The 19,655-nt window shown below is 31.6% G+C and overlaps 1 protein-coding gene across 4 annotated transcripts in view; it reads left to right on the forward strand.

The window, feature by feature from the left end:
• The window catches only part of LOC135126294 (protein MTSS 2), a 63,123-nt gene that overhangs the window by 16,423 nt on the left and 27,045 nt on the right, over positions 1 to 19,655 (forward strand). For all 4 annotated transcript variants that reach the window (XM_064052231.1, XM_064052233.1, XM_064052232.1 and 1 more), the window contains exons 2-3: positions 8,058 to 8,119; positions 8,250 to 8,323. In XM_064052231.1, the coding sequence (XP_063908301.1) occupies positions 8,058 to 8,119; positions 8,250 to 8,323 (136 nt within the window). The remainder of the gene's footprint in view (positions 1 to 8,057; positions 8,120 to 8,249; positions 8,324 to 19,655) is intronic.

Genomic DNA, 19,655 nt, shown 5'->3' on the forward strand with positions numbered 1-19,655 from the left:
GAAAAATTGGTCGAAAGTTATTTCAACAGAATTTTCCTCGCTTCTGAAGTAGAGTCTTAACAAATAGTGCTTCTCTGAAAAATTATAAAATTTGATTTTGGGGAATTTTATTTTATCGTGATAACCTCTATGGAGTAATAACAATATAGAATTAGGTACAAGTCACAGTGTAATAGAAGCAAAGAAGGTTTCACATTAAAAAAAAAAGACATTTGGGGTCCCCGAGAAAGTTTTACATTAAAAAAAAAAACAGTTGCGAGCCCCGAGAAGGTTTCACATTCTTAATGAAAATACATTTGGGGCGCCCGAGAAGGTTTTACATTTTTAAAAAACACAGTTGGGAGCACCGAGAAGGTTTCAGATAAAAAAAAGACATTTGGGGTCCCCGAGAAGGTTTTACATTAAAAAAAAATAAACCAATTGGGAGCCCCGAGAAGGTTTCAGATTTTTAAAAACGACAGTTGGAATCCCCGAGAAGGTTTTACATTTTTAAAAAAGACAGTTGGGAGCCCCCCAGAAGGTTTTACATTTTTAAAAAAGACAATTGGGAGTCCCGAGAAGGTTTCACATTCTTTAAAAAAATACATTTGGGTCCCCCGAGAAGGTTTTACATTTCAAAAAACAAACCAATTGGGAGCCCCGAGAAGGTTTCACATTTTTAAAAAAGACAGTTGGAATACCCGAGAAGGTTTTACATTTAAAAAAAAACAGTTGGGAGCCCCGAGAAGGTTTTACATTTTTAAAAAAGACAGTTGGTAGTCCCGAGAAGGTGTCATATTAAAAAAAAATATTTGGGGTCCCCGAGAAGGTTTCACATTTTTAAAAAAGACAGTTGGAATACCCGAGAAGGTTTTACATTTAAAAAAATAAACCAATTGGGAGCCCCGAGAAGGTTTCACATTTTTAAAAACGACAGTTGGAATCCCCGAGAAGGTTTTACATTTTTAAAAAAGACAGTTGGGAGCCCCGAGAAGGTTTTACATTTTTAAAAAAGACAATTGGGAGCCCCGAGAAGGTTTCACATTCTTTAAAAAAATACATTTGGGTCCCCCGAGAAGGTTTTACATTTCAAAAAACAAACCAATTGGGAGCCCCGAGAAGGTTTCACATTTTTAAAAAAGACAGTTGGAATACCCGAGAAGGTTTTACATTTAAAAAAAAACAGTTGGGAGCCCCGAGAAGGTTTTACATTTTTAAAAAAGACAGTTGGTAGTCCCGAGAAGGTGTCATATTAAAAAAAAATATTTGGGGTCCCCGAGAAGGTTTTACATTTAAAAAAATAAACCACTTGGAAGCCCCGAGAAGGTTTCACATTTTTAAAAACGACAGTTGGAATCCCCGAGAAGGTTTTACATTTTTAAAAAAGACAGTTGGGAGCCCCGAGAAGGTTTCACATTCTTAAAAAAAATACATTTAGGTTCCCCGAGAAGGTTATACATTTAAAAAATAAACCACTTGGGAGCCCAGAGAAGGTTTCACATTTTTAAAAACGACAGTTGGAATCCCCGAGAAGGTTTCACATTTTTAAAAAAGACAGTTGGGAGCCCCGAGAAGGTTTTACATTTTTAAAAAAGACAGTTGGGAGTCCCGAGAAGGTTTCATATTAAAAAAAAATATTTGGGGTCCCCGAGAAGGTTTTACATTTAAAAAAATAAACCACTTGGGAGCCCCGAGAAGGTTTCACATTTTTAAAAACAACAGTTGGAATCCTCGAGAAGGTTTTACATTTTTAAAAAAGACAGTTGGGAGCCCCGAGAAGGTTTCACATTCTTAAAAAAAATACATTTAGGTCCCCCGAGAAGGTTATACATTTAAAAAATAAACCACTTGGGAGCCCCGAGAAGATTTCACATTTTTAAAAACGACAGTTTGAATCCCCGAGAAGGTTTCACATTTTTAAAAAAGACAGTTGGGAGCCCCGAGAAGGTTTCACATTCTTAAAAAAAATACATTTGGGTCCCCCGAGAAGGTTATACATTTAAAAAATAAACCACTTGGGAGCCCCGAGAAGATTTCACATTTTTAAAAACGACAGTTGGAATCCCCGAGAAGGTTTCACATTTTTAAAAAAGACAGTTGGGAGCCCCGAGAAGGTTTTACATTTTTAAAAAAGACAGTTGGGAGTCCCGAGAAGGTTTCATATTAAAAAAAAATATTTGGGGTCCCCGAGAAGGTTTTACATTAAAAAAAATAAACCACTTGGGAGCCCCGAGAAGGTTTCACATTTTTAAAAACAACAGTTGGAATCCTCGAGAAGGTTTTACATTTTTAAAAAAGACAGTTGGGGTCCCGAGAAGGTTTCATATTAAAAAAAAAATATTTAGTGTCCCCGAGAAGGTTTTACATTTAAAAAAACAAACCACTTGGGAGCCCAGAGAAGGTTTCACATAAAAAAAAGACATTTGGCGCCCCCGAGAAGGTTTTACATTTTTAAAAATGACAGTTGGGAGTCTCGAGAAGGCTTCATATTAAAAAACATATATTTGGGGTCCCCGAGAAGGTTTTACATTAAAAAAAATAAACCACTTGGGAGCCCCGAGAAGGTTTCACATTTTTAAAAACGACAGTTGGAATCCTCGAGAAGGTTTTACATTTTTAAAAAAGACAGTTGGGAGCCCCGAGAAAGTTTTACATTTTTAAAAAAGACAGTTGGGAGTCCCGAGAAGGTTTCATATTAAAAAAAAACATTTTTGGTCCCCGAGAAGGTTTTACATTAAAAAAAATAAACCACTTGGGAGCCCCGAGAAGGTTTCACATTTTTAAAAACGACAGTTGGAATCCCCGAGAAGGTTTTACATTTTTAAAAATGACAGTTGGGAGCCCCGAGAAGGTTTTACATTTTTAAAAAAGACAGTTGGGAGTCCCGAGAAGATTTCATATTAAAAAAAAATATTTGGGGTCCCCGAGAAGGTTTTAGATTTATAAAAATAAACCACTTGGGAGCCCCGAGAAGGTTTCACATTTTTAAAAACGCCAGTTGGAATCCCCGAGAAGGTTTTACATTTTTAAAAAAGACAGTTGGGAGTCCCGAGAAGGCTTCATATTAAAAAAATAAACCACTTGGGAGCCCCGAGAAGGTTTCACATTTTTAAAAACGCCAGTTGGAATCCCCGAGAAGGTTTTACATTTTTAAGAAAGACAATTGGGAGCCCCGAGAAGGTTTCACATTCTTAAAAAAATACATTTGGGGCCCCCGAGAAGGTTTTACATTAAAAAAAAAATACGTTTGGAGTCCCCGAGAAGGTTTCTCATAAAAAACAGATATTTGGCGCCCCTGAGAAAGTTTTACATTTTTTAAAATGACAGTTGGAACCCCCGAGAAGATTTCACAATAAGCCATTTGGCCCCCGTGAGAAGATTTTACATTAACATTAAAAAAAAACAATTGGGAGCCCCGAGAAAGTTTTACATTTTTAAAAAAGACAATTAGGACCCCCGAGAAGGTTTCACATTAAAACAAGGACATTTGGGCCCCCGAGAAGGTTTTACATTCTTAAAAAAGACAATTGGGAGCCCCGAGAAGGTTTTACATTCTTAAAAAAATACATTTGGGGCCCCCCAGAAGGTTTTACATTTTTAAAAAGACAGTTGGGAACCCCGAGAAGGTTTTACATTAAAAAAAATACGTTTGGGGTCCCCGACAAGGTTTTACATAAAAAAAAGAAAATTGGGAGTCCCGAGAAGGTTTCTCATAAAAAACAGACATTTGGCGCCCCCGAGAAGGTTTTACATTTTTAAATATGACAGTTGGAACCCCCGTGAAGATTTCACAATAAGCCATTTGGCCCCCGTGAGAAGATTTTACATAAAAAAAACAATTGGGAGCCCCGAGAGGGTTTTACATTTTTAAAAAAGACAATTGGGACCCCGAGAAGTTTTCACATTAAAACAAGGACATTTTGGCCCCCGAGAAGATTTTACATTCTTAAAAAAGACAATTGGGAGCCCCGAGAAGGTTTCACATTCTTAAAAAAAATACATTTGGGGCCCCCGAGAAGGTTTTACATTTTTAGGAAAGACAGTTGGGAGCCCCGAGAAGGTTTCACATTAAAAAAAAGACGTTTGAGGTCCCCGAGAAGGTTTTACATAAAAAAAAATTGGGAGCCCCGAGAAGGTTTCACATAAAAAACACACATTTGGCGCCCCCGAGAAGGTTTTACATTTTTAAAACAGACGTTTGGGATCCCGGAGAAGGTTTTACATTTTTAAAAAGACAATTGGGAGCCCCGAAAAGGTTTCACATTAAAAAAAAAGACGTGGGGCCCCCGAGAAGGTTTTATATTTTTAAAACAGACGTTTGGGATCCCGGAGAAGGTTTTACATTTTTAAAAAGACAATTGGGAGCCCCGAGAAGGTTTCTTATTCTAAAAAAAATACATTTGGCGCCCTCTAGAAAGTTTTACATTTTTAAAAAATTATTCGGAAATTAATAATAATAATAATAATAATAATATATTTATTTATCCAGCAGACTAATAAATAGTCCATAGTGGATACAACCACAGGAACAATATTAAATTTACAATAAACACATAAACAATATTAAATTTACAATAAACACATAATGCTCACAACATTGGTACACTTACACATGATTCAATTCCAACAATTGTTTCCTTACATTAGCTTTACTAAAATTATGAAAAAATATATCTAGACGACCATCACATACAGAATTATATAAGCGAAAAGCATATATCAATGGACAGTTATAATGATGAAAAGTATTGGGTATAGCAAAATAAAATAACTTTGGACATCGGCTAATTTGTCTTGGGATGTTGAATTTGATTTCATGGAGAAGCTCCTGACAACATATCTGACCTAAAGTGAGTTTTTGTAGAAAAATTAAACTAGCTGCATTTCTTCTTCTTATTAAAGATTGTTCATTGACAATAGACAATAAGCTAGATTGATCACAATGTCTGCTTGGATACCTATTATACATTTTTAAAAATAAATACTTTGCAAATTTGCGCAAGACATTCTCTAACAAGTCAATATATTTTTGGTAATACGGCTTCCATACAATGCAACAATATTCCATTCTTGACCTTACTAAAGCATAAAAAAGTATTTTGATACATTGTATGTTAACAAAATCCATGGTGTTACGACGAATAAATCCTAGCTGTTGCATAGCAATCTTGGTGACATGCAGGATGTGTGGGGCAAATGACAAACTACAGTCCATAACAACACCTAAATCAGTTGTTTTGACAGAACTTACCTCGCTCCTGAAGTACAATGAAACATATCCAGCATTTTCGAGTTGAGTTTTTTAGTTGCACAATTTTGTGATGACGTCATCAACAACTTGGTTTGTGTAGTGTAACACTATTAAAATAACAGTATTGTATTCCCAAAATTTTCTGGGAAAATAGAGTGTGCCGTTCCTGATTGAATGCGTTTTCGGTTTTTTCTTTTGTTTTTTTGTCGTTTTTTAATTGCATGTTTTTTTTTGTCTGATTTTTTTTTACTCCCTTTCTTGAGTAGCATTTTTTTGTCGCGTTTTTGTTCCGTTTTTGTCGTTTTTTTCTTCATTGTACTTAAAAAAAAAACAACAAAATGCGGTATAAAAAACTACAAATTAGTGAAAAAAGGCAAATGAAGACGGGAATAAAAACCCAGAAAAATGACGCCAAAAACGCAATAAAAAAGAACTAAGAAAAATACGATAAAAAAAGCTACAGAAAAAGTAAAAAAAACAAAAACTTGCAAAAACTACAAACAAACCGAAAAAAGACTATCAAAAAAAGCAACGAAAAGGAGGGAGACAAAATGCGAAGAAAGAACGACACAAAATCGCAAAAAAAACGATTAAAAAAAACAGGGAAAAGACAAAAAATTAAAAACTACAAAAACCCGAAGAAAAAAAAACAAAAAATCTTCAAAAATAGACAAAATATGTGACTAACAGTATTGTATTCCCAAAATTTTCTGGGAAAATAGAGTGAGCCGTTCCTGATTTAATTTTTTGGTTTTTCCTTCGTTTTTTCGTTGTTTTTTAATTGCATGTTTGATTTTTTTTTGGTCTCATTTTTTTTTATCCCTTTCTTGAGTAGCATTTTTTGTTGCAAATTTTCTTGCAGTTTCCTTCTTCTCTGTATTTTATCGTGTTTTTGTTCGGTTTTTGCCATCTCTTTTATTCATTTGTACTTAAAAAAACAACAAAATGTACCATAAAAAACTACAAAATACAAAGTGAAAAAAGGCAAATAAAAACGGGGATAAAACCCCGGAAAAATGACGCCAAAAACGCAATAAAAAGATCTAAGAAAAATACGACAAAAAAAGCCATAGTAAAAGTAAAAAAACAAAAACTTGCAAAAACTACAAACAAACCGAAAAAAGACCACCAAAAAAAGCAACGAAAATGAGAAAGAAAAAATGCCAAGAAAGAACGACACAAAATCGCAAAAAAAACGATTAAAAAAAGAGGGAAAAGACAAAAAATTAAAAACTACAAAAACCCGAAGAAAAAATAAACAAAAAATCTTCAAAAATAGACAAAAAATGCGACCAACAGTATTGTATTCCCAAAATTTTCTGGGAAAATGGAGTGACCCGTTCCTGATTTAATCAATAAAATAAATTGACTCATTCATTAATTTTTTTGAGCCACCTGTTTAAGCAAATCTAAAAAAACAATGATAAATCACAAGTGAAGGGTGTTGGGAGAAAACAATGAATGTCACATTTTTATTTTTTAGTTATTAATAACTTCACACCAATTCAATAAATTTTTTAAATGTTGTAAAATGGGTAGAAAAGATTGGATGTCTACGTGAAACGTAAACAGATGGGGAGAAAACAATAAATGTCACGACAAAATCTAGACCAAAAACGTAAAACTAGTCCCACCCACCACCTCTTTTGAATTTCATTAATTTTTTTGATTAGATGAAGACTGAATTTTACTACGAAGAGACGAATTAGGCTTAAAATATTCAAAGTGGCGGTTTTCTTTTTGGTCACTCGTTTTATTGGACGAAAATTACATTTTGAAAAATAGACTTTCAAACATTACATTTTAAATATCTCGATTTTTTATCCAATGTGACATTCATTGATTTCTCCTGACACCCTTTAAGTGCAAACTTTGGCAAAATTTTGAGTTGACGTCATCAATTTTTGGGGGGGAATAAACACATAAATTTTGATTAACAATTTACCAAGCTTACAATAACTTTAAAACTTCTGCAAGATTTGAAAGTATTCAATTTTGTAATTCTTGATTTATTCAATAAAATAAATTGACTGATTCATTAATTTTTTGAGCAAACCTAAAAAATGAGGTTCTTAATTTGATCAATAAAAAAATAATCCGACAAATCCAGGTCTTTAAAAAATTTATAAAATTTGATTTTACGAGTTTTGTTTCGTGGTAACCGCTGTAAACTAAAAACCAGAGGCATAAATAGCACCCCTTGTCCTCCATCACTAGGTAATAGCAATCCGAAAATCAAGTGTTTATTGAAACGGAAGACTACTTTTTTCGTACTGTAGGGGTCAAGAAAAAATGTTTTGGAAGAAAGCGAAATTCCGTCTACTATTAGTGTACAAGCACACGTTCACCTCCGCATTCGTAAACCGGAGTGTGGTCCTTCCGTTCTTTTTTACGCTTTCCCACCCAAAACAAATATTTACAACAAATTACTCAAAACCACTGACATATTAAGACGTTAGTAAATTAAATCCGTGTTAGAGCTTCCAACTTTAGACATCCGAATGTTTACACAAGACGTGTTTATTTTTTAAATTATAAACAGAAAGTGCTAGGCCCGTTATACAACAGCTTATCTCGGGGGATTTAACAAGCGGCGGCATAAATAAACGTGACAAAACATACTCGATGTAAAAAGAATTTTAATTTATTTACCACAAGAAGCGAGCTTAAGCTGCGTCCTGTCATCTTTGATTAGAATACTAATTTCGCTTTTGAAACGAAAAATTGATATTCTCGTGTCATTCAATTACGCAGGACATTAACGTGGGCGCAATTTGAGAGGGTCATGGTTGCCAACTTAATTAATTTTGGGTTCTTTTTTTTCCAGAACGGCATGCCCCTTTGGGAGGACCTCATCGCCAAAGCCACCAAGCTCCACTCGTCATTAAAGTGAGTATCCGAAATCGATTTGTGGCGCGAAGGCCGAATTCGGCCCATAATCGAATTAAAGCGCGTTGAATTTTGTACAAGGTTTCGATTTGCACTTTTTGCGTGATTGTAGTGACTTTCGTGTTTGTAGGGCGACAATCCTGGCGGTCACAGCCTACTTGGAAGCATTCCAGAAGATTGCAGACTCGGCGACCAATGCCAGAGGTAGGTCCCCAAATGTTACTAACTTGTTGTCGCTCTTGCGTCAAAACAGTCCTCACAATGTGTATTATTTCCAAACTCAGGAAGTAAATATCAAGGTTAAAAACGCTAAATAACTCGATCGCAATGAATAACTATTTTTGTGCTTGTTACCGAGTGTGACGAAGGAGTAATTCCGTCGTTTTTTGCTTTCGGAAATAGAATTATCGGGGGTTTATAATCTGGAGATGGTTAACAGGCATGTAAAATTAACATTAATTACATGGAAATTAGTCGTTAGCATGTAAACTGGGCCACGTAATCCAGAAGTTGCTAGTCGTTAATGCCGTTTATTCTGGGATAGACGGAGTGGAAATGTTAAGTGAAAAATTGAGGCGGTTTGGGCGCACTTGGAACGAATAAAAAGTTAATGTCATGGCTCACGTTCGTGCCAGAATTTAAATCGCCTACTAATTGAATCGATGTTTTACAAGAATTGAAGCCGATTTTTGCACGCTTCGAAAATGTAGCCCGAGTTTGATTAAACACATTTACAAGGCGCAGTTGCATCATTTCATGCTCATTGTCAACACCAGAATGCGGGATTAACGTCCGATAGCTCGTGCAACATGCGATGATAAACCTCGTTATTATGGTAATTAGTGGAGAAAAAACTCGTCGGTTAAAATCGTTCTAAATAGATTGTCACGGATCGAGACTTTGAAGTTGTAAAATAAAAACATTGTTGCAAAATCGTACTAATCGCTGCTAATCGAAAAGCAAATAGAAGGTGCTGAAGAATGATGAAACAATTAAATTTTTTATAAGGTAAGTTCGTCGAACAGATGGGACTGGACGAATGAATATGTAACGAGTTGCTGTTAAAAAAGAAAGCACACCAGATGACACTAACGGATGTCTCGCGAAATTTTTAATCGATTTTGGAAAATTATTTTTCTTAAGTCGCAAATATTTCAACTATAGTACTTTCAAATCTGACATCTATAATATGATTGCTTGATACAATTGAATAATGGTAGGTTATGCTAATTGTATATTATTTGTGACACGTGTGGCATATTTTGTGCTAAAGCGGGCCTCACACGCTACGCAAAAACTCGCTGTACTCATCTCCGGCAATTATTTAATGTTTACTTACTGTGTAAAATTTATTTTTTCTCATTTATCACACTTCTACTAGTCAAATATTTGCACAGCGTGATAAGATTGTAAGTCGTTATTAACTGCCAAAATTATTTCAAATATTTGTTGACAGTTATATTAATCAAAAGTTAAACATGAGTAAAAATACACATTCATTCACTAGAGTGTGTACACGCAAATTTGAATTATGTACTAAAGTAAATAGTGGAGATAAAGAGAAATGTCTGGTTAAAAAAATTATGTGGCAATACAAACACGATGTTTGCGAGGTCGTTATGGAGTGCAAAGGTAGCAATTTAAAGCAGATAACCAACGAAACATGTAATGTTTAAAACATCGAAAAATTGAAAAATTCCCAAAAATGTTGAAAAAATGAGAAATTGAAAACTTCAGCAACCGAAAAATTTTAAAAATAGCTAAATCGAAACATTGATAAATCTAAAACAAACAAATCGAAAAATTGAGAGATAAGATAACCAACGAGAAAACATGTTTTTCGGAAAACTGAAATATCGATAAATCGACAATTGAGAAATCGAAACATCAAAAATTCCCAAAACTGAAATGTTGAAAAAATCAAAAAACCTAAACTTCAAAAAACTCTTGAAAAGAGAGAAAATCTAAAAATGTTTCAAAAATTGAAAAATTAAAGAATCGAAAAATTGAAAAATTGACAAGACGAATATCGAAAAACCTTAAAATGGAAAAATCCAAAATTTAAAAAGATAAAAAAACTGAAAAATTGGAAGATTCATAAATCGAAAAGTCGAAAAATTGGAACATTAAGAAATCGAAAGGTCACGAGATCGAGAAGTCGAAAAATCTATAAATCGGATATCAAAAAATTTAAAAATCGGGAAGTTGAACAAATGCAAACTCGAAATCTCCATAAATCCAAAAACCTAAAAATTGAAAAAAAAAGATTTTAAAAAGAGAAAAATCGAATTGAAAAATTGAAACATAAAAATTTCCAAAAATTTTCGATTTTAAAATTCGAAAAATTGAAAAATTCGCAAAACCGAAATGTTGAAAAAATCAAGAAATCTAAACGTCAAAAAATCGTGAAAATAGAGAAATACCGAAAAACTGAAAAATCAAAACATGAAAAAATAGAAAAATCGAAAATTAGAATGTCGAAAAATTGACAAGACGAATATCGAAAAACCTTAAAATGGAAAAATCCAAAATTTAAAAAGATCAAAAAACTGAAAAATCAAGACAAAATTGAATCATTTAAAATAAAAAATTCGAAAAACTGAAAAAATTGGAAGATTCATAAATCGAAAAGTCGAAAAATTGGAACATTAAGAAATCGAAAGGTCACGAGATCGAGAAATCGAAAAATCTATAAATCGGAAATCAAAAAATTAAAAAATCGGGAAATTGAACAAATGAAAACTCGAAATCTCCATAAATCCAAAAACCTAAAAATTGAAAAATAGTAAAGTTGAAATATCGAACAATCGAAAAATTGAAACATCGGAATGTTCAAAAGTCGAGAATTGAGAAAGCAAAAGATTTTAAAAAGAGAAAAATTGAAAAATTCGCAAAACAGAAATGTTGAAAAAATCAAGAAATCTAAATTTAAAAAAATGGTGAAAATAGAGAAATACCGAAAAACTGGAAAATCAAAACATGAAAAAATAGAAAAATGTAGATTTTAAAAATTCGAAAAATTAATAAATCGAAAAGTCGAAAGACCGAAAAATTTATAAATCTGAATGAAACTAAAAAATTGGGAAATTGAACAAATCTCGACAAATCCAAAAACATAAAAATTGAAAAATAGTAAAATCTAAAAATCTAAAACCAAGAAGTCGAAAAATTGAAAGTTCGAGAAATCGAAACATTCCTTAAACTGAAAAATTGAAAAATGGAAAAGTGGAAAAAATTTAAAAATCTAAAATCCAAGATGTCAAGAAATCTAAACTTCAAAAATCGGAAAAACGAGAAATTGAAAAATTAAGATATTAAAAAATTGGAGGATCGAAAACTTGAAAAATTGACCAGCCAAAAAGTCGTACAAACCGAAAAGCCGAAGAGTCGAAAAATCTGAACATCGAGAACTCGAAAGATCAAAAGATCGAGAAGTCGAAAAACCGGAAAATCAAAAAATTTTAAAAATCGGGAAATTGAATAAATGAAAAATGAAGATCTTGATAAATCCAGAAACCTAAAAATTGAAAAATTGAAAATTCCAAAAATCTTACGATTTAAAAATTGGAAAAATTGGAAAATTCCCAAAACTGAAATGTTGAAAAAAATCAAGAAACCTAAACTTCGAAGAATCGAAAAATTGGCAGTCGAAAATCGAAAAATCCAAAATTTTAAAAATCGACAAACAGAAAAATCCAAACATTGAAAAATCTAAACAACGAAAAACTATAAAATCCAAAGCCGAAATATTGAAAATTCCAAAGATCCAGAAATCAAAAGTCGAGAAGTCGAAGAATCGAAAAATTAAGAAATCCAGAAAAGTTTATAATTGAAAAATTTAAATAAAAACATAAAAAATTGAATAATTCAAAATAAACAAAAATGGATAAATCGAAAACCGAGAAGTCGAAAAATCGAAGCATGAAAAAATAGAAAAATTGATAAGTTGAAAAACTGAAAAATTGGAAGATTGATAAATCGAAAAGTCGAAAAATTAGAACATCAAAATCGAAAAATCTGAAACCAAGTCGAAAAATTGAAAGATAAGATAACGAGAAAAATATTTTACGGTTTAAAAATTCGAGAAATTCAAAAATTCCCAAAACTGAAATAATGAAAAAACTCAAGAAATCTAAATTTCAAAAATTCGTAAAAATAGAGAAATACCAAAGAACTGGAAAATCGAAAAATTGGGACATTAAGAAATAGAAAGATCAAACGCTCGAGAAGTCGAAAAACCCAAAAGTCTATAAATCGGAAAACCAAGAAGTCGAAAAATCGAAAGATCAAAAAATTGAAACATCAAAAAATAGAAAAACCTAAAATTAAAAAATTTGAAAAATCGGAATGTCCATAATTCGAGAATTGAGAAAGCAAAAGATTTTAAAAAGAGAAAAACCGAACAATTGAAAAATTGAAAAATTCTCAAAACTGAAATGTTGAAGAAAACCAAGAAATCTAAACTTCAAAAAATCGTAAAAATAGAGAAATATCGAAGAACGGGAAAATCGAAAAATGTTTAAAAAATTGAAAAATTGAAGAATGGAAAAATTGACAGAGTAAAAAATCGAAAAACCTTGAAATCGAAAAATCCAAAATTTAAAAAGTCGACAAACTGAAAAATCTAAACAACGAAAAATTGTGAAATCCAAAGCCGAAAAATTGAAAAATCAAAAGATCCAGAAATCAAAAGTAGAGAAGTCGAAGAATCGAAACATTAAGAAATCGAAAAGTTTACAACTGAAAAATTTAAATAAAAAAAATTAAAAATTGAATGATTTAAAATAAACAAAAATGGATAAATCGAAAAACCGAGAAGTCGAAAAATCGAAACATGAAAAAATAGAAGAGTCGAAAAATTGGAACATCAAGAATCGGAAAATCAAAAAATTGAAAATCGGGAAATTGAACAAACGAAAAATTGAAAAATCTAAAACCAAGAAGTCGAAAATTAGAATGTCGAAAAATTGAAAGATAAGGTAACGAACGAGAAAAAATGCTTTTCGGAAAATCGAAGTATCGAAGAATCGAAAAAGAGAAAAATCGACCATTTGGAAAATCGAAACATCAAAAATTCCAAAAATTTTACAATTTAAAAATTCGTAAAAATAGAGAAATACCGAAGAACTAGAAAATCGAAAAATCAAGACATGAAAAACTAGAATTTAAAAATTCGAAAAGTCGAAAAATTGGAACATCAACAAATCGAAAAATCAAAAGATCCGGAAACCTAAAAATTGGAAAATAGAAAAATCGAAAAATTTAAAATGAAAAAAATTTGAACAATTTAAAAATTGAAAAATCACAGAACTCATCGAAAAATCTAATGTTTAAAAAATCGAAAATTAAAATGTCGAAAAAAGATAAGATAACCAACGAGAAAAATTGCTTTTCCAAAATCGAACTATTGAAAAATCGATACATCAAAAATTCTCAAAACTGAAAAATCAGAAAGTCGGAAAAATTTTAATATCGAGAAACCAAGATGCCAAGAAATGTAAACTTCAAAAAATCGTAAAAATGGAGAAATATCGAAGAACCGGAAAATCGAAAAATGTTTAAAAGAAATTGAAGAATTGACCAGCCGAAAAGTCAAAAAATTGAAAAACCTCGAAATCGAAAAATCCAAGACTTAAAAAATCAAAAAACTGAAAAATTTAAAAATGAAAAGTCGAGAAACCGGAGAATCGAAAAGTTTAAAATTGAAAAAATAAAGTAAAAATTGAAATAAATAAAAATCGATAAATCGAAAAACCGAAAAATCTAAAACCAAGAGGTCAAGAAATCGAAACATGAAAAAATAGAACAATCCACAATTTAAAAATTCGAAAAATTGGAAAGTCGAAAAACTGAAAAATCGAGAAATCGGAAAATTTTGAATCCAAAAATATCTAAAATTAAAATGTCGAAAAATTGAAGAAGCAAAGAAACTGGAAACTGAAAAATCGAGAAATGGGAAAATCAAATAATCGAGAAATCGTAAAACGGAAATATCGGACAATTTCGAAGAATAAAAAATCAAGAAATTAAAAATCAAATAAATGTGAAGTTGAGAAATCGAAAATTGAAAAAATTTTAAAAACTAGTAGGTTAAAACTACTCGGTATTTTGAAAAGTCAAACTTTGAGTAGGTATTGGAAAATTCAACGTCAAAAAAAAAGGAAGACTGATGGCTATAATAAAATATTTACTGCGAAAATGTGTTTCTTTTTTTGTGATGAAAACACTTTCCATGTGCTAGTTGAAAATTCAAACAAAAATATTTAATTTAAAAGCCAGTAAATAAAGTGTTGTACAAACAAGCTAATTTGCTCAGTAGTGCTATTTTAGATCTTATCTACTTCTTTGTGACCCCATAAACTTTTGAGCTATGACGTTATAGACTGTGTGATAACCGAGTAATATTTTTTATTATTTTTAAACAGTCGCATTCGATAATTTCATCTTTTGATTAATGAGTGCACACAACTGCCACGAAACCCAATATTATATTATACAATAGACGCACTTTTTACCAAAACCGTGTTGAAAATTCAGTGATTAATTTATCTGTTTTTTTCCCGACTTGTTGTTTATTTACGCCAAATTCGGTACGTTTTTTCGCCAACCTCCAGTCCCGCTTCCTACAATATTAATCTTCGTTTTTGTCACCCGAACCACCTGAATAAACCAAATCCTCGATCAAGGTCGCAACGTTATTTCTTTCTCCCGTGGATAACACGGCCCGCAATCGCCGCCTGATTGCTGGTTGTTATTTTACATACAAATTGTCGGCACGTCGATAACAATAAACCGCAAATGCCGCGGTCAACGTTCCATTTGCACTCCGCAAATTATCCAATAACAACATAATACAATAAAAAAAATTACTCGGCTGGCTATCATCTCGTTCCTTATAATCGCCGCCGCAACAAAAATAGAAATTAAAATTAAAGCGGCGTTTTTAGAGCACACACGCGTTGCGTTGCGTTGCGACTCCGGGTTAAATAATCCGTGCATTTTCGAGATATTAATTAATAGAAAGCTTATTGTTTTGAGGCGGTTTTTAATTGTTATTATTTGCACGTGTGGGAATCAGACCGGTGCAGTCGTTGCTGTGTCTTACACAAAATCAGTCTCGCGAAGTGGCGGTTTCGTAGTTTTGGGTAATTATCGGTTGCGTTGCGTCGCAATCTAACGAGGTGGTTGGAATGATTTACGCTTCCGGTGTTTCTTCGGCGTGAAGAGAGAAGATGAAAAAGGAATCGAAATCGTCGTTTTTTTTCGAAGTCTGGCTCGACTTAAAGCCGCGATTTTCCATTAACGGAGTGGATTTTCCGGGCGCGAACAGTTCACGCTGGGTGCAACGGCCGAGCCGTCGAGACGTAGTACTTGCAGGAAAATTGTGGGTCAATCGATGTGCAGCCACTGAATTATGGCTCGGTTTAAATGGATTGCTTTGTTTTGGGGTGGAGGAATGTGGAAGTCGTTTTTCAGCGGATTTTTCTTGTGAAAACGCGCTCTTTCGGGTTTTCTCGGCGCTGATAGGGTTAATAGATGGAAATGGAAAGTACATGACTGACATAACGATTGCGGTTCTCGCATCATCAATTTCGTTATTAGCTATTAGTGTTGTTAGTTTGTTAAGGCTATTAACGTATGTTTGAATAATTTATGTAATTATTGCTCTAACGTTTTTTTGGTGTGATAATAATTGTTTTTGAACAGTTAGGTTGTAAAATTTCGTCCGTTGACTCGCGGGTTCGGGTTGTGGATATGATAAATTTAACTGTAGATAATTGCCTCCAATACGGTGATCGGTAAAAAATGGCTGGTGAATGCATAGCTGAGTTTTTCACTGCAGGCAGTGCGATGAAGATATCTTCTGCAACGCGGTTTTTTTCTTATTTAAAATATTGTGATTACTTCCTGCGGTTTGAACAATCATTTCGAATTAATAATTTTGTTTTAAAAAAATGCCAGTTTTCGAAAATTGTGTTTTAAGTAATGAAAACCTGGAAAAATAGAAAATCCACACTTTCAGAGTGTGGATTAATTAAGTGTTGCTCTGTAATTAAAGCAATTAACTGTAATTAAAACAATATTTCTCCTTGAAATCTCTCCATTTTCGGAGCTAACCGATTCTAGGACTTTCTAGTTTTCAGCGAAAAGATTTTCGAATATTCGGTTCTGAGATAACTATGAACTCAAGTCTCAATGTTCCAGAACTGTTTCAAGAAATAACCTTCTAAAAATTCCCAGAACTCTTGGTCAATATTTTTGTGGTGGGACCAATTTTAATTGTCGGGGTACTAAAAGCTAACCAAAATTTCTCTAATCATCCCCACCACTAATGCGATGACGTCACTTCAAAATTGTACAATGTACATAGTAAATAGGTTTTAAATTGTATAAAATAGCATAGTCCTACACATGTAGATTATGATGCCGAATTGAGTTTTTAGCCAAAACGTCCAGATTTTTGAAAAAAAAAAAATTCAAAAGTATAAAACATTTTATTTTTTTTTAGTTTCCCGTTTCACAATTTCTCGAATTCACAATTTTTCAATTTTTGGCGTTTCTGAGTTTTAGATTATTCAATTTTTAAATTTTTGGTGTTTCTAAATTTTCAATTCTTGAATTTTTCGATTTTTCAATTTTTTGATGTTTTGATTTCTCAATTTTTAAATTTTTGGGGTTTCTAAATTTTCGATTTCTCGAGTTCTCAGTTTTTTAATTTTTCAGGTTTTTGTTTTCTCAATTTTTGGATTTTTTTAATTTTCGACTTTTTCACTTTTCGTTGTTTCGACTTTTCAAAGTTTCATTTTTTCAATTTTTGGCGTTTTTAAATTGTTCGGTTTCTCGCTTCTTCGATTTTCCGTTTTTTGTATATATTTTTTTAATTTGCCATTTCACGATTTCGCGAATCCAAAATTTTTCAATTTTTGGCGTTTCTAAGTTTTCGATTTCTCGATTAATCGATTTCTCGATTCTTCGGGGTTTCAATTTCCCGATGTTTCAATTTTTCGATTTTGGAATTTTTCAATTTTTGGAGTTTTAAATTTCCAATTTCTCGATTTCTCGAATTTTCCATGATTCGATTTCTCAACTTGGCGATTTCCCGAATTTTCGTTTTTCAGTTCTTCAGTTTTTTAACTTTTCAGGTTTTTGTTTTCTCAATGGTTGGATTTTTTGTTGTTTCGATTTCTCAATTTTTAAAATTTTGATTTTTTAATTTTTCAAATTTTCGAAGATTCAGTTTTGGAATTTTTCAATTTTTGCCATTTTTAATTTCGATTTCTCGATTCTTCTTCCGTTTTTTATTTTATTTTTTTTTTAATTTCCGATTTCACGATTTCTCAAATTCACAATACATATTTAAATTTTTAGCGTTTCTAAGTTTTCGATTTCTCGATTAATCGAATTTTCGATTTATCCACTTACCAATTTTTCGATATTTCAGTTTTGGAATTTTTCAATATCTCGATTCTTGAATTTTCGGCTTGATGTTTTGATTTCTTGGCTTCTAGATTTTTCAATTTTTGGAGTTTCTAAATTTTCATTTCTCGATTTCTCGAATTTTCCATGTTTCGTTTTTTCAATTCTTCAGTTTTTAAGTTTTTGTTTTCTCAATTGCTGGACTTTTTAAATTTTCGAATTTTAATTTTTCAAATTTTTGGTGTTTCGATTACCCGATTTTTCAAATTTTCGAAGATTCAGTTTTGGGATTTTTCGATTTTTCGGTTCTTCAATTTTTAGATCTTTCGTTTTTTCAATTTTTGCCATTTTTAATTTCGATTTCTCGATTCTTCTTCCGTTTTTTATTTTATTTTTTTTTTATTTCCCATTTCACGATTTCTCAAATTCACAATTTTTCAATTTTTGGCGTTTCTAAGTTTTCGATTTCTCGATTAACCGATTTTCGATTTATCCACTTACCAATTTTTCGATATTTCAGTTTTCGAATTTTTGACTTTAGATTTTTCAATTTCTCGAATTTTCCACGTTTCGATTTCTCAAGTTTTTTGTCAATTGTTGGATTTTTTAATTTTCAATTTTTCAAATTTTTAAATGTAAGATTTCTCTATTTTTCAATTTTTCGACTTCTTGACTTTTCGATTTCTCGATCTTTTCATATTTAAATTTTTTGATTTCTCGATTTTTCGATTCCTGATTTTTTTGATTTTTCATTTTTTCGATTTCTCGTTTTTTCGATTTTAAAATTTTTAGGGTTTCTAAATTTTCGATTTCTCGAGTTCTCGGTTTTTCAATTTTATCAGGTTTTTGTTTTCCCAATTTTTCAGGTTTGTTTTCCCAATTTTTGGATTTTTTTAATTATCGACTTTTCCACTTTTCGATGTTTCGACTTTTCGAAGTTTCAGTTTTGGAATTTTTCAATTTTTCCGCTCTTCAATTTATAGATTTTTCATTTTTTTCAATTTTTGGCGTTTTTAAATTATTCGGTTTCTCGGTTCTTCGACTTTCCGTTTTTTATATATTTTTCCTTAATTCCCTATTTCACGATTTCTTGAATTCACAGTTTTTCAATTTTTGGCGATTCTAAGTTTTCGATTTCTCGATTAATCGATTTTTCAACATTTCGATTCATGAATTTTTTCTAGGTTTTTCAATTTTTGGAGTTTTAAATTTCCAATTTCTCGATTTCTCCAATTTTCCATGATTCGATTTCTCAACTTGGCGATTTCCCGAATTTTCGTTTTTCAATTCTTCAGTTTAACTTTTCAGCTTTTTGTTTTTTCTCAATTGATGGATTTTTTTAATTTTCGAATTTCCAAATTTTTGAATTCTTGAACTTTTAGACTTTTCGAATTTTTAAATGTTAGATTTTTTGATTTTTCACTTTTTTGATGCTTTAATTTCCCAATCTTTCGATTTTTTGAGTTTTCGATGTTTCGATTTTTTAATGGTTCAATTTCCCGATTTTTTGAATTTTTCGATGCTTCAATTTATCAAATTTGGGCTAAATCGATTTCTCTATTTTTAAATTTTTCGACTTCTTATCTTTTCGATTCCTGAATTTTTTGATTCTTCATTTTTTCGATTTCTCATTTTTTCAATTTTTCAGGTTTTTGTTTTCTCAATTTTTGGATTTTTTTAATTATCGACTTTATCACTTTTCGTTGTTTCGGCTTTTCGAAGTTTCAGTTTTGGAATTTTTCAATATTTCCATTCTTGAATTTTTTGATGTTTTGATTTCTCGACTCCTAGATTTTTCAATTTTTGGAGTTTATAAATTTTCATTTCTCGATTTCTCGAATTTTCCATGATTCATTTTCTCAACTTGGCGATTTCCCGAATTTTCGTTTTTCAATTCTTCAATTTTTTAACTGTTCAGGTTGATTTTTAAAATTTTCGAATTTTAATTTTTCAAATTTTTGGTGTTTCGATTTCACGATTTCTCAATTTTTGGATTATTCAACTTTTAGATTTTTCGATTTCTCTATTTTTAAGTTTGATTTTTTAATTTTTCAAATTTTCGAAGATTCAATTTTGGGATTTTTCGATTTTTCGGTTCGTCAATTTTTAGATCTTTCAT

Source organism: Zophobas morio, unplaced genomic scaffold (genome assembly GCF_036711695.1).
Source record: "Zophobas morio isolate AGI-343-1 ecotype UQ-CSIRO unplaced genomic scaffold, CSIRO_AGI_Zmor_V1 ptg000010l, whole genome shotgun sequence".
Lineage (NCBI taxonomy): Eukaryota > Metazoa > Arthropoda > Insecta > Coleoptera > Tenebrionidae > Zophobas > Zophobas morio.